At 40.2% G+C, this 16,560-nt stretch overlaps 1 protein-coding gene across 1 annotated transcript; it reads right to left on the reverse strand.

Moving 5' to 3' along the window:
- Positions 1 to 3,281: 3,281 nt before the first annotated feature.
- Positions 3,282 to 15,980, reverse strand: LOC103278930 (eukaryotic translation initiation factor 5B-like). The gene is made up of 3 exons (XM_062982735.1): positions 14,894 to 15,980; positions 12,359 to 12,427; positions 3,282 to 3,344 (listed from the first exon to the last, which is right to left on the reverse strand). Exons 1-3 carry the CDS (start codon positions 15,470 to 15,472, stop codon positions 3,282 to 3,284), a joined length of 711 nt encoding a protein of 236 aa, XP_062838805.1. The 5' UTR covers positions 15,473 to 15,980.
- Between the last annotated feature and the right edge of the window lie 580 nt (positions 15,981 to 16,560).

The following is a 16,560-nucleotide window of genomic DNA, read 5'->3' on the forward strand; positions in this document are numbered from 1 at the left end:
GACTTCAGGGGCGCCACAAATACATAATCTTTCTTCATATGAGATGTGGTTGAATCTGCTGTATCTCTCCATGGACTCCCTTTGTTTGAATCTTGCCCTGGTGAACACGATTCTTAGGTGTCTTGGCATATCTGCTTTTAGGTATAACGCCCGCTGAAAATTACATTTAAAACGTCCTAACCACTTCAGAGATCCTGTGTTTGACAGGGTAGCTATGTCTTTCTGGGCTTCAATATCTAGGATCCTTTGGGTTACTGTCCTTCTTTCAGTCTCCCTATTCTGGCCTAAGAAAGTAATTTGTAATTCACAGATGTGAAGATACCTAGTTAGTTGTTCTGCCCAGGAATCTTGGTTTAGACCATTTGATTGTTCTAAGAAGCACAATTTTGGGAGTCTGATGTTTTCGAGATTTTTTATTTTAGCCTAGTAAATAAAGGCCCTGATTTTGGCAAGTCCTTCAATAGAATATATTTCTAACTCTGCTCTGACTGCAGCAGCGGTGGTCTTAGTGTCAACGCCAAGGATCTGACTTGATGATGAGAAATAGGTACATGAGAATAAAAAGAAGAGACTGGGTTGTGCCCAATATGCACATAAGTTCTCCCTAGACCCTTTGTATATTCTGAAATGTCCTGTAATTATGTAAACCTCTATGCTAGAAATCAAATTCTGCCAACGTCAATTAACTGAAATATTCAATCAGAGTTGCTGGTTTTTGGTTCCTTTCTTCTTCATCTAAGAATCATTATGCTGCTTTTTAGAGGTTACATTTATGCCCCCAGTCTTTCTTTTTCCATTATCTACCCATGCAAATGATTTCAGCTGCTCCTATAATATGAGCAGTTTATGTTAGCCACAAAACTTAAAGCTGGAAAGAAAGCCACTCTTGGGATACCAGATAGATTCCAAGTATATTTGGGGTGAGCTTTGCCTCCCCCCCCCCTCTCTCTCTCCCTGTGCTGACTGGTATATTTCATTAACTTTTGGCTTTGTTTCAAACAAAAGAAGATTGATTTTCAGACTGTCTCAATGGCTTAATGTCTCTTTCTTTCGCTTATTCTCACATGTATTACTGTTTATTTTCTCCCTTTCTGCTGCTGACGACAATCTTTTTAAGCCACTTGATTGAAAAGAAACACACTTTCACAGGTTTGCCTTATATTTATATCTGTTTCCTGTCTGCCTTTTTTAAAAAAAAGAATGAAGGTGATCGACTTTACAGCTTGCAAGTCATTATAATGTGCAAATGCCAACGTCTCAGAGGAAGTCTACTGTTAGATATAACAAGGATCAAGTGTTTTTATTTGAAACACAGGATATTAAGAAAAGGCGTATGGGGATTAGCAATTCACTTTTCCCTTTTAAAGTTGTCAGCAGAGAGGAAAATCAAACAGCTCTCCTTTCTGTTCCAAAAATGAATAATAAATATTAACGTCAACCCAAACATATTTTTTCTGTGTAAGGGAAAGCTCAATGGGCACCCATTGGGCTTAATTATAAAGTGACGCTTTGACACTTGTGAGGTACTGTAGGACATTTCTTTCCAACATTTTATATATCCCATTCTGCATGATGGCACACAAGAGATTCAGCCAAGATGACCCTCAGACCTTACAGCTGTTGAGAAGTAAGCAGTTTGATTCCTACTATCATAATGATAGTAATTAGTCAGCAGTCTCCCTTTCTCAAAGCACCAAGCAAGACTGTTGGATTTTGCTGTGCTTGGCTGTGAAAACGGAAAAGGGGATGTGAAACAAAAGTAATCCCAAGGTACCTGCCCTGCTGCTCCTGCATTCAGAAAACTGCATCGATGTCTCCAAAAACATCAGGAGTAAAATTGGCAGGACAACTTCATCTGCAAAGCTGCCTCCCTTACTCTCTATGCCAAGAACCTGTACAGCTAAAGGACACTAATTGCCGAAATGACTTGTAATTAATGTTTAAATAGGTGTTATAATTTTTCTATTGGATGTGCATAGACTCTGGAATTCAAAATTATCTACACATTCTCACTCCACTAGTTCTTTACTTAAAAAAGAACTATCCGAGGGACATTCAATGAAAAGCACACCAAAATTTTGTATGTAATTACAGACAGTCCCTGAGTTACAAACATCTTGCTTACAAAGAACTCATAGTTAAGGGGTGAGACAACAGGTTGAGAGAAATCCACCCTTAGGAAGGGAAATTCACTCCTGAAAGAGTTATCATGGGAAAAAAGTGTCTCCAATGAAGTGTTATCACCAATCCTTGTTTCCATAACAAGCCTTTTTTTTTTTCAAAATCCAATGATCACAGGGATAGAAAGTGAGGTGAAATCTTCTGAACAGGGGTATAGACAGCAAAACAAATACCACAGGGGTGTTAACACTTCCTTATACTATACAAAGCTCTCTCTCTCTCTCTCTATATATATATATATATATATATATGGCTGGAGTTACACTGAAAATATGTACCTGTTCTGACTTACATACAAATTCAACTTAAGAATAAACCTACAGAACCTATCTTGTTTGTAACATGAGGACTGCTTGTACTGGAATCAGGTATAGCCTCTGATAGGGAGAAAGGACATAATCATTATGTTTCCCCTTCTTATAGATAGGCAACAATTAGAAGACTAAATCAAATATTTATGTCTTTACAGTCACCTAAGTGTCATGGCCAGCTGAGATAGCAAAGATGAGGAGTTGCTAGAAGTGTCAGTATATGGTTTTATATGAGGTGAAACATTGCTTATAGTTTAAACTGTGTGGATAAGCAATGCATGAGTTAATTCATAGAGTTGTGATGGATTGCTAGAGCGTAACTTTGGGAGGTTCCTGTACAAGACGGATGGAGAAGGACTGATAAGATTGGAATGTGCTCCTTGCAGCGTGCTCTGAGGTGAATGGATGTGTTTGATGATTTCTCCTGTGTACATATTGTATATATTTTTAAAAAGTTAAGAGCCACATTGAAAGTTGAACCAAGAAGTCCAGGGTATTTGTGCTTTTCAGGCAAGTGGCTTGAAAGGTCAAAGGAGAATTGAGATAAGAGAGGTGATTTATCTCAATTTCAACTGACAAGAAGGACCAGCAGAGGAGATGGAGGCCAGCAGCTCCCATCAGTCTGCCCAGCCTAGCTCTGTCACTGCTGCAGACTAATCTTCAAATGAAGCAAATACTCCCTAGTACATAGACCCCTTAGGGCTGCACAGAACATAGGTTGGGAACCACTGCTCTAGAGCAAGCATGGGCAAACTAAGGCCCAGGGACCAGATGCGGCCCCCTGGGGACTTACCTCAGGTCCTCTTCATTTTCCCTGTCCTCTCGGCATAAGGACACAGTGGCCTGCGGCATCTTTATGCAGAAAGGACAGGGGAGGAAGACATGTAGCAGCTAAGAGGCCGCTGGAGCACCCTCTCAGCCACCACATGTTTCTCTCTTCTCCCAGCATAAGAATGGTGCAAGTGGCCCTGTACTTATGCTGAGAGGAGGGCCTGACGAAGGCATTCAGCAGCTGAGAACCCTCCGGAGTGCTCTTGGCTGTCGCCTTTCTGAGAGGACAGCCCAAAGATCAGGGAAGGAGGATTGTAGAGGAGGATCAGGGCAGCCACTGTAAATCCCGTTTTCCTCCCAGCATAACGATGGGGTGAACAGCAGGACGACAACTTGAGGGTGGCCTGGGCCCTGCTGCATCCCTTCCCAGCCCCACCCTCTCACATGCCCTCTCCCTCCCAAGACTGTCCCACCCAGTGCATGCTCGGCCACCCTCCCCCCTGGCCCGGCTGTCTCGGTCAGGCCCACAATGCAGCCCTAAGACAAAAAAAAGTTTGCCCATGACTTGTCTAGAGGGTCTGCCATTTCTGTGAAATGAACTGAATGTATTCCCGAAAGAAAATTTTCAACTACTCCACCAATGTACAATTCCTATATAATTTTGGGACACAGCCATTTGAGTTGTCCAAAGAAGATACTGTTACAGTAAAGTCTTGCTTATCCAATCTTTGTTTATCCAATATTCTGGATTATCCAATGCAGTCTGCATTTTAGTAGTCAGTGTTTCTGTAGTCAATGTTTTCAATACATTGCGATGCTTTCGTGCTAAATTCGTAAATACAGTAATTATTACATAACATTACCATGTATTGAACTGCTTTTTCTGTTGGTTTGTTGTAAAGCATGATGTTTTGATGATTAATTTGTAAAATCATAACGTAATTCGATGTTTAATAGGCTTTTCCTTAATCCTTCCTTATTATCCAACATTTTCGCTTATCCAACGTTCTGCCTGCCTGTTTATGTTGGATAAGTGAGACTCTACTGTATTTAGTTATAGACAAGTCTTCAGAGTTCACCACAGTAGCCACATATATTATACAGACATGGAGAAATTATCTTTTGGAAAGACGATAAAGCACTCATCACCATGTGCTTCTATTTAGTCTGACTCTAGGTTTTAGTATGGTTTCCAAGTGGTATTTTGATCCTCAAAATTCCTACATATTGAAAGATATCCTTGAGTAATTGAAGGATCCATTTATTTTTCTCATGCTTAACTTAAAACTGGCCGGTTACAATGACTAATTCCTGAAATTGGATTATTGAAAGAATTGGTGTTATTACTGTCTTCCTTCTATGATCCTCTGAAACTGAAAGATGGCTTTTGCTGCTTTTTTCATGCGACCTATAAAACAAGTAATTGTCAGTGGTTTAAAGAAGAATATATACACTGTGTACTTTGCAATAAATAGATACATCCATCCATGTAATAGTTTTTCATCTTAGTCTCACTTCACTTGTTCTTTCTTTAAAAAAGGAGAGCCATCAGAGAGACCCGCTGTGAAAAAGCACACCAAAATTATGTACATAATTACTGGAATCACTGTTAAATAGTGAGGAATAGACTGCTCTGTATGATTTGATAGACAAAATACTGCCAAAAACTCTGTTAAATGGTCCCTACATAACATGAAGATACCTAATGACATGCCTCCTGTGCCATCAGATGCTTGCATCAAATTTCTATTTTATCTCTTCTGTTTTACTGTTGAAGAAGATGAAGCAATTCTAAAGACTATGCCTGTAAATATATGCATCTATGTGGAAATTTTTTGTCACTGGATTCAATAAAAAAATAATCTCATTGTGGATTGTCAAACTGAAGTAAAATTGTGTGTTTGCATTTCAGCAGCTATGGAGAGAAAAAACAAGAAAGGAAGAATCTATGCCACTCAATAGTCCACTGTGAACCATTTGCTAAGACCTTTGCAGATGAAATTGCTTGGATCTGCTCTGAATTGGATGCAGTAATTAATCCTGGCCCAGTGGATAAATCTTGATTCCTATTTGTCCAATACTAATGTAAACTTTTAATGGACCATTAAGGTAAATGGAAACTCGTGATAGTGCATCGATATTAATGGAACATTAATGGAAACTTTTCAGCTTGTACAGCCCAATGATGTAGAAATGAGCCTTTGAGAGGTGAGAACCATTACATGAGAGCTGGATCTCTGCCTGTCCTGGCTGAGCAAAAAAACCAGAAGGAGACATTTGAATGAGTACAAGAAATAATTAATGTTTCACCCCAGCAAGGCAAGGTTTTAAAACGCCTAACTTAAAAATTGTAAGACACCAGTTAAACAAGACTTCCCTGAATCCCATTCCATTGAATAATTTCATCAGAATTAAGGAATGATGGAACAATGGAGAAACACATCCATGGGTTTGCTTAGTTCTTCCATTTTTTAATGGAGTATCTGTAGCTTAACACTGGCAAAGTGATGAGTTTGTTAAACAAAATGCACTGACTGAGTGATCCTTTGTTTTTGAGTTTTAGCAATTCATATATATGTAGGCCTGAAATGCAGGGGCTATCAGCCTGAGAGCATTCTCTTAAAAGAAAAACAATTTAGAAGCATATCTACCCAAATCGGAATATATGTAAACGACAGGAAACTTTACCTGACTGAGGCGCATAAATGCTTAATGTATTCTAATGCAACACAACCTTTTTGAGTCAATGCCTGCTCTGAATCTAATACTTACTGGCAGGCGCTATTTGGGCGATTATTTTTTAAAGGTCTGTTTCTCTTCATTTTATTAGCTCATGATAAAAGCCAAGCCCCAAGGCATCCAATTTCTTAGCTAAATGATGAAATGCAGTAGTTATTGAAGAGGACCAAATGAAAAAGATAGAGGTGGGAAATGATTTTAGGTTGCCACATTTATGGTAGATTTTTTTATTATTCTGCTAAAGTAAGAAAAAAAGGTATTTTACATCTCTCTCAGTGTAATGATAATGGCTATTTTTTTTAAAAAAAAAACATAGCACCTAATTTCTAGTTTTAAAGAACACAACACCTTCTTACAGCCCTTTCTTTAAAAGCTTTAAGTCTAAAAGGCTGTCTAAGTGTTGGAGTGAGTCTGAGAGACTGCAGTTTGAATACTTTTCAGTCATAGAATCCCAGGGGTGATTCTGCACATGTCACATTTTCTCAGCCTGAGAGGAAGGCAATGGCAATAAATCTCTGAATGAATATTGCCAAGAAAAGTCAAAGGTAGATTCACAACCCTCATAAGTCAGAAATAACTTGAAGGCACAACAACCATAATCCATTTTTGGTTAAAGAGTGATGCTTCTCACTTTTCTGAATGCTAAAGGTATACACAATGTCTGATATTCTGTCAGTGACATATATAGGTGTCTCATGCCAGTTGATGTCTTATGCTGTCTTTGTGAAAGGACTCCCCTCCTGAATGACCGTTCCATGAATGATGGAAAATGTAGGCAATCAGGGAAGTAGCTGGCTACATTTCCATAGCAACATTCAAACCAATGACACAATCAACTAAGATTTTTGCAGGACCCAGCAGATCTTGGTGAAAGTCGTCCTTGCAGAGAACACTGGGGAGGCTTTCCATTTGGTGGGTTACGTATAAGACATTTACCCTCTGTATCGGGGTTGCTTGAGAGAAATGCTCACAGTTGATAGCACTGGTGGAATATAAGCATATATCTTCATATTTGTTGTAGGTAATTTTGGAATAAAAGTTGAAATCCCTATATGTCTCTGTCTTAGTTAAAATTGCTGGAAGAAACAGTAACAACCTTAGGTATGCAGATGATACCACTCTGATGGCCGAAAGCGAGGAGGAGCTGAGGAGCCTTATCACCACGGTGAAAGAAGAAAGCGCAAAAGCTGGTTTGCAGTTAAACATCAAGAAAACCAAGATCATGGCAACTACACCTATTGATAACTGGCAAATAGAGGGAGAAAACGTGGAGGCAGTGACAAACTTTATATTTCTAGGCGTGAAGATCACTGCAGATGCAGACTGCAGCCAGGAAATCAGAAGACGTTTACTTCTTGGGAGGAGAGCAATGGCCAACCTTGACAAAATAGTGAAGAGCAGAGACATCACACTGGCAATGAAGGTCCGCATAGTCAAAGCAATGGTATTCCCTATAGTAACCCATGGATGCGAGAGCTGGACCATAAGGAAGGCTGAGTGAAGGAAGATAGACGCTTTTGAACTCTGATGCTGGAGGAAAATCCTGAAAGTGCCTTGAACCGCAAGAAGATCCAACCAGTCCATCCTCCAGGAAATAATCCCCGGCTGCTCACTGGAGGGAAGGATACTAGAGGCAAAGTTAAAGTATTTTGGCTACATCAGGAGGAGGCAGGAAAGCTTGGAAAAGATCACGATGCTGGGGAAAATGAAAGGAAAAAGGAAGAGAGGCTGACCAAGGGCAAGATGGGTGGACGGTATCCTTGAAGTGACTGGCTTGACCTTGAAGGAATTAGGGGCGGTGACGGCCAACAGGGAGCTCTGGCGTGGACTGGTCCATGAGGTCACGAAGAGTCGGAGATGACTAAACGACTGAGCAGCAGCATTTATTTATTTACTACATTTATATCCCGCTCTTCTCACCCCGAAGGAGACTCAGAGCGGCTTACAAATCAAATGAACATACAATATATTATTAGCATAGCACAATATAGGCATTAAATTACTATATTGTACTATATCATTAGATGGTAATATTATTAGTAATATTACATTTAATATATAATATATAATTAATATTATATTGTATTATTAGTAGTATATAATTGTATTCCATTATATTATTATCAATATTATATGTATATACAATATATTATATATTTATATTTATATTTATTTGCCTTCATTCAATTCTTTACAGATGCTGAACACTAGTTTAGAACCTTAGTTTCCAGCCTTAAGTAGCCTAAACTTTTAATCACCCTTGTCCCAGACTAGAAGAAACAATAGTAAATGTGTTCCTCAATAATCCTGGTTTTATCATCAACATCTGTACAAGTCTTAAATCCAAATAGCAAAAGTTCAATTGGCAATCCAGTGTTCCCTCACTTATCATGGGGGTTACGTTCCAGGACCACCGCAATAAGTGAAAATCCGTGAAGTAGGGACACTATATTTATTTTAATATTTATACATTATTTTAGTAGTTATACATTATTTTAAGTCTTTATCAACCAATTGTGTGTCATTTACTTCTCTCCCCGTTGCCGCTTGGGCTCCTTTTCTCTCCCTTTGGCTTCTCCTTCCTCTCTTCCTTAGGCTGTAAATTGTAATTTTAATGATTTATAATAGTCTTTTAGAGTTTGTTGGAAAACCGCAAAACAGCAAATCTGTGAAAAGTGAATCACGAAGTAGTGAGGGAACACTGTAAAGTTTTACTTTACTTACTACTATAGCCAGGTTCAGCTTGCAGAACCCCATGCTTTGGCCAGCCAGGGAGAGACCTGCCAGCCCCTCTTTCATCATTGCACAGAGGGAAATTTACATCAAAGACAGGTGGCGCTCTCTTATTGGCCAAAGTGCGTCAAGCTCCCACCTCTCCAGGGGGCCCCTGTCAATCACAGCAAGGCTGGGTCCAGCCAGGGGCGGTGGGAAGTTTGAACCTGAAAACTGGATAAAAGTGCATGCTTTGCTATGTTATGTATCTCAGCTTATTTTGGCAAACTATTGCAGGCTGGCATCACTTTCAACTGAAATTAAATAAAATACCTCAGTGGTTTTCTGCTTCAACTTGGTGAGATCTATCCTGGAACTGTTGGCTTCTTTTCTCACCAGGCTTAACCCACAGCTTGGATCTCACTATCCAATGCTGCTCTAAATTGCTCGTTAACAATTGCTGGTACATAACACCAACGAAAATAGGAATCATGCACAAAAATACACTGAACAACTGTTGAAAGTGCAAAAAACAAGAGGGCTCTTATTATCATACTAGTTTTGCCTGCCCATGCATTGCTGTGGCTTATGGGGATCATTTGTTGGCCAGGTGGAATAGCAGTGAATAGCCTTGCAGTCTCAAAGCCTGGCCATTTTCTGGAGTAGCACCCTCAATCAAAGAGCTGCTTTGAAGCCTGGCTACTTCCTTTATAGGGGAATCCTTGTTTGGCCAGCTTAAATTGCACTGAATAGTCTTTCAGCTTAAAAGCCTGGCTGCTTTCTACATAGGGCATCCTTGCTAAGCCAGGTTGAATGGAACAGAGTAGCCTCGGGGCTTCAAAGCCTGAGTGTTTTCCATCTAGGGGAAATCTTGGCTGGCAGGTTGAATAGCACTGAATAGCCTCGCTGTTTGCAAGCCTGGCTGCTTTCTACCTTGCGGAATCCTTGGTTGGCCAGTTTGAATAGCAATGAATAGTCTAGGGTGTGGCAGGTATGAATGCTGCAATTAGGCACCTTGATTAGCATTTAATGGCCTTGCAGCTTCAAATCCTGGCTGCTTCCTGCCTGAGGGAATCCTTTGTTGGGAGATGTTAGCTAGCCCTGAGTGTTTCCTTTCTGGAATTCACAATTTCCCTGCTTTCACAGTGTTGCTCTTTATTTACTGTCCTGGTTTTAGAGATTATATTGTTCTGTATTATTATACCACCGTAATTATTTCATATTATCTTTATAATCTTACATTATCTGCTTAGAACTGGATTATATGAGGCCCCTTCTACACAGCTGCATAAAATCCACACTGAACTGGATTATATGGCAGCGTGGACTCAAGATAATACAGTTCAAGACAAATAATATAAGATTATAAATGGGTAATATAGCTGTGTGGAAGGGCCTTGAGTCTACACTGCCATATAATCCAGTTCAAATCAGATAATCTGTATTTTATAGGCAGTGCGGATGAGGTCTAATTGCCTGTGCCCTGGCACCATCTTATCTGAGGGAGTTGCTAGGATATGAAGGGGGTGGGGCCTAAAGTCATCAGGGGGCAAAGCCTACCTTTCTGACTGGCAGTTAGGGGAAGAAAAGCTCTTCCCCATCCTCTGTAATTTGGACTATTATTCTAGATTGGATGACTATGTCTTTTATGGCCAAATTTGGTGTGATTTGGTTCAGTAGTTTTGTTGTTTACTCAGTCCTGCAAACAAACATTTTATATATATATATATATATATATATATATATATATATATATATATATATACATACATACACACACACACACACACACACACACACACACACACACACGAGCGGGACCTGCAAAAAAACAGTGAACTATTGGAAAATGATACACGAGGAAACCCAAAAAATTCTAAAAATACAATATCCTATGGTGGCACAGTGTGATAAAGCACTGAGCTGCTGAACTAGCGGACCAAAAGGTCCCAGGTTCAAATCCCGGGAGCGGAATGAGCGCCCGCTGTTAGCCCCAGCTCCTGCCAATCTAGCAGTTCGAAAACATGCAAATGTGAGTAGATCAATAGGTACCTCTCAGGAGGGAAGGTAATGGCGCTCCATTCAGTCATGCTGGCCACATGACCTTGGAGGTGTCTATGTCCATAGACACCTCCAAGATCATGTGGCTGGCATGTCTGCATGGAGCGCCATTACCTTTCCGCCAGAGCAGTACCTATTGATCTACTCACATTTACATGTTTTGAAACTGCTAGGTTGGCAGAAGCTGGAGCTAACTGCGGGCGCTCACTCCGCTCCCCGTATTCAAAACGCCTACCTTCCTCTGGCATGTTTATCATGAATATGTTCAATTTATTATCATTTGTTTTGAGTAAAAAAAATCCACAGCATAAAAACAATATAACTCGTGCAAATACATTTGTTTTATACTCAATTTTTAAAATGTATATTTTTGTACCTTGGATTTTCAATGATGTTTCCTAGTTAATTCTAATAATATTTCATTTTTTCATGGTATTATTATTATTATTATTATTATTATTATTATTATTATTATTATTATTTTATTGTATGACACAGCAAACAAGATAGATATGCTGGATTATTATTATTATTATTATTATTATTATTATTATTATTATTATTGACACAACGACGTTGTATGACACAGCAAACAAGATAGATATGCTGGATTTCGTTTCACAAAATCACAAGTCGAACACTTCCCAAGTGTCTAGGACTGTGTGATGTATTTTCGGATGATGCATGCAGATCCCAGTAAGGTGGCCTTTTGCAGTTGGCAGATCGTAATTTTGTCAATGTCTATTGTTTCCAAATGCCGGCTGAGATCTTTTGGCACGGCACCCAGTGTGCCCATCACCACCGGGACCACCTGCACTGGTTTCTGCCAGAGTCTTTGAAGTTCAATCTTGAGGTCCTGATAGCGGCTGAGTTTTTCCTGTTGTTTTTCTTCAATGCGACTGTCACCTGGGATGGCAACATCAATGATCCAAACCTTGTTCTTTTCCACAACTGTGATGTCTGGTGTGTTGTGTTCCAGAACTTTGTCAGTCTGGATTCGGAAGTCCCACAGTATCTTTGCGTGTTCATTTTCCACAACCTTTGCAGGTTTGTGATCCCACCAGTTCTTAACTGCAGGGAGGTGATACTTGAGGCATAGGTTCCAATGAATCATTTGGACCACATAGTTGTGCCTCTGTTTGTAGTCTGTCTGTGCAATTTTCTTACAGCAGCTGAGGATATGATCAATGGTTTCATCGGTTTCCTTGCACAGTCTGCACTTTGGGTCATCAGCTGATTTTTCGATCTTGGCCTTGATTGCATTTGTTCTGATGGCTTGCTCCTGGGCTGCAAGGATCAGGCCTTCTGTCTCCTTTTTCAGGGTCCCATTCGTGAGCCAGAGCTCTTCTCTTCTCTATATCAGCTTTTCCTTCAATTTTGTCAAGGAACTTTCCATGCAGTGTTTTGTTGTGCCAGCTGTCAGCTCTAGTTTGTAGTGCGGTTTTCTTGTACTGGTTTTTTGTCTGCTGTGCTTTGAAGAGTTTCTGATTTTTGACTTCAATCAAAGCAATTATTATTATTATTATTATTATTATTATTATTATTATTATTATTATTATTATTATTTTACATATCTAACTCACCTTGTAATGCAGCCAGGGGCCCCTGCGTTCACTCTGGAGGTTCAGAATTTCACTGAAAAGCTTCTTGAGCTGAGATAAAACAGAAAATATATGACGATGTCTATCAGAAGACCCGGACTAGATGGCCTTTGGGGTCCCTCCAAACACTATAATGTTCTATCTATCAGAATACACGGACTAGATGAGCTTTGGGGCCCCTCCAAACACTATAAAATTCTATCAGAAGACATGGACTAGATGGCCTTTGGGGTTCCTCCAAACACCATAATGTTCTGAATATCAGAAGTCCTGGACTAGATGACCTTTGGGGTCCCTCCAAACACTATAATGTTCTATCTATCAGAAGATCTGGACTAGATGATCTTTGGGGTCCCTCCAAACACTATAATGTTCTATCTATCAGAAGACCCGGACTAGATGACCTTTGGGGTCCCTCCAAACACTATAATGTTCCATCTGTCAGAAGACCCGGACTAGAAGACCTTTGGGGTCCCCTCCAACTCAATACAATACAATATTTTGACGATGACCCTTGGGGTCCCCTTCAACTCTATAGAATTATTATTATTATTATTATTATTATTATTATTATTATTATTTTATTATTTTATTATGACATAGCAAACAAGATAGATATGCTGGATTTCATATCACAAAAGCACAAGTCGAACACTTCCCAAGTGTCTAGGACTGTGTGATGTATTTTCGGATGATGTGCGCAGATCCCAGCAGGGTGGCCTTTTGCAGCTGGCAGATCGTAATTTTGTCAATGTCTATTGTTTCCAAATGCCGGCTGAGATCTTTTGGCACGGCACCCAATGTGCCCATCACCACCGGGACCACCGGATATTATTATTATTATTATTATTATTATTATTATTATTATTATTATTATTATTATTATATTTATGCATTGCTTGATCTCTCCTGAAGGGGATTCAAAGCGGAATAAAATAGAAGATTTGGACTAGATGACCTTATGACCCTTGGGATTCCTTCCAACTTTATAGTATAGTATATATTAGAATAGTCTGTTAATGGATGAATTTAATTATACGCGCATTAAAATTTTTATAATTCATGGTTTTATAGAGTCTAATTAGAGTTTTAATTGATGTGGTCCTGTTTTATTGTTTATTAATATGTCATTGTTTTATTGAATGCATTTTGGGTAATAATAATAATAATAATAATAATGATAATAATAATAATAATAATAATAACTTTATTTTTATACCCCGCCCCATCTCCCCAAAGGGACTCGGGGCGGCTTACATGGGGCCTTGCCCGATAAAACAATCAAATATCAAAACACAGCAATAAAACAGTTATCCAATAAAAACATCAATTACAGTAAAAACAATCGTTAAAATCAACATAAAACATACAATATTAACACTGGAGACTAATTCATAGAACCTAGGCAACGTGCAACATGTGCCGAAATGGGCCGAAATGGGGAAGGTAATTTCACAGTTAAAATGGACAAAGTGCAATATAGCATTGGCAACACCTCAAGAATGGGGCTATTATAAAATGGGCAGATCGATCAGTCCGACACCAGATTAAGTATCAAAGGCCTTTTGAAAGAGCCAGGTTTTTAAGCTCCTACGGAAGGAGAGGAGGGTGGGGGCCTGCCTGATCTCTCTAGGGAGCGAGTTCCAAAGCCGGGGGGCCACGACAGAGAAGGCCCCCTCTCTCGTCCCCACCAACCGCGACTGCGAGGGTGGTGGGAGCGAGAGAAGGGCCTCCCCCGACGAGCAAAGAGAACGTGCGGGTTCGTAGGGGGAGATGCGGTCTCTAAGGTAGGTGGGTCCCAAACCGTTTAGGGCTTTGTAGGTGATAACCTGCACCCTGAATTGGGCCCGGAAAGTAAACGGCAGCCAATGTAATTTGCTGACTGTTGTAAGCTGCCCTGAGTCCCTCCAGGTGAGAAGGGTGGGGTAAAAATGATGTAAATAAATAAATAAATAAATAAATAAATAGACTAGAATAGAAGACTTGGACTAGATGACACTTGGAGTCCCTCCCAGCTCTGTAGAATAAAATGTAATACTTAGATTACATGACCCTAGATGACCGTAGGGTTTCCTTCCAACTCCATAATGCAATGTCTATCAGAAAACCTGGGCTGGATGACCTGTGGGGTCCCTTTTAACAGAAGAGAATAGAAGACCTGGACTAGATGACCCTTAATGACTGTTGGGGCCCTTTCAACTCAATAGAATAGAAGACTTGGATTAGATGGCCCAACTCAATAGAATAGAATGGAAGACTTGGACTAGATGATCCTTGGGGCCCCTTCCAACCATTCTATGGAATAGAAGAAGAGAAGACTTACACTAGGTGACCCTCGATGACACTTGGGGTCTCTTTCAACTCAATAGAATAGAAGACTTAGATGGCCCAACTCAATAGAAGATAATAGAAGACTTGGACTAGATGATCCTTGGGGCCCCTTCCAACAATTCTATAGACTAGAATAGAAGAGAAGACCTGGACTAGATGGCCCTCGATGACCCTTGGGGCTCCTACCTTGGCTTCCCTCTCTTGCTCAACCTTGGAGAGCTCCTTCACCTTCTCCACCATCTCCGCCATCTCCTTTATCCGCTCCTCCACCTTCTTGCCCAGGCTCTCGATGTTCTCCATCCTCGTGGTGTTCTCCATCCTCGTACACTTGCCCCTCAGTAACTCCTTGCGCTCTGCCATCTCCTTTATCTGCGCCACGCTCTCGAGAGCCTCCACCCTGTGCTTGGCTTCGCCCCTGGCCTCCTCAAATTTATCCGGGAGCGTGGCCAGCTCCTCGGCCAAGACCTGCTTCTTGGCCACGTTGTCCAGCTTTGAGACATTCTCCACTCCCGGCCATTGGATCTCTCTAAGTTGGCTCATTTGCTCCTGAGAAGACCCTTTCTCCTCCGTTTTCTCCTTCTCCGTTCTCTCTTTTCTCCTCTTGAGTTCTTTCACTTGTTCGGCCAAGAAGTTGAGATAGTAGTCCTCGTCCATGTTGTCCCGGCTGTATTGCTGGCTCAGCTCATTCCATCCGCGGCTCTCGCCATCTCTGTCTTGAAGGAGCTCGTTGATCTCCTGGACCTGGTCCCACACTCGTTCCTTCATGGTCTTGCTTCTTTCTGAAAGGGCCTCGCACTCCCTCTCCTTCTGGGCCAGCGCCAACTCCAGATGGATCACCTTGAGCTTTTCCTCTTGGTACCGGCTCTTCCACTCTTTCAACTCTGGGTCTTCTTCCTTGCTGTCATCTTTTTCGTTGTCTCCGTTGTTGTTCTGACCATTGAGGTTGAGGCTGAGACTGCTCACCTCAGTCTGTTTCCCGCTCTCCAATGGGATCTACAAACACAAATATTTTTATCTCTAAGTACTAGGCATGTGTGATCCATGAAAAAAATGGTTCAATACTCACTTTGAAAGTAAGGGGCACTGGCACTTTGTTTCTAAAGTCATTTCCAAATTTTGAAGCAAAAAGTTCAAAACTTTCCGAAAGTTCCAAGTCTTTGTATGTACCTCGTTAATAGCGGGTGCGCATGAAGGGAAACATTATTGTCAATGGGGAAAATTGAGGGGCTTCTCCCTCCCTCATTTCTTGACCTATCCTAATGAAATTTGCTACAGTGATAGAACACATTTACTACTGTTAGCTCACCAAGTCTAAGGACATTTGACTTATCCTCAGAGTTTTGGCTAATTTTCAAAATTGTTATGAAAAAACATTTTTTAAATAATGGTTTGGAAGTGTTATTTTCTGTTTCATTTTCTGCCCAATGGAGGGGCGTTCGGTTATTCCCATCAACGCAGACTTTGTTCGCTCCATGCTACAAAATAGATTTCTATATAAATATATTTGTGGGAAATTATGAGATTCAAAGGCCTGGATCCCACACTCAGTAAGGAAACCCCACATCTAGCAAAAGGAAGCAAAAGATATATTATTATTTACCTGCAGCAGGACTTTGACGCATTGAGGTTGGCAGGCAATGGTGGAGAGATGCAAGGCTGTGCTGCCTAGTGGGGAAAAAAGGAATATAATAATTATAATAAGGTCATATAATAATACAAATAATAATGTAATGTGATATAATAATAATAATAATGTAAAATAATAAGATTAATATAGTCATAATAATAATAACGTAAAATAATAATATGATTTATATTATTATTATGTCCATAATAATAATAATGATAATAAT

This window comes from Anolis carolinensis, chromosome 5 (assembly GCF_035594765.1).
Source record: "Anolis carolinensis isolate JA03-04 chromosome 5, rAnoCar3.1.pri, whole genome shotgun sequence".
NCBI classification, from domain to species: domain Eukaryota; kingdom Metazoa; phylum Chordata; class Lepidosauria; order Squamata; family Dactyloidae; genus Anolis; species Anolis carolinensis.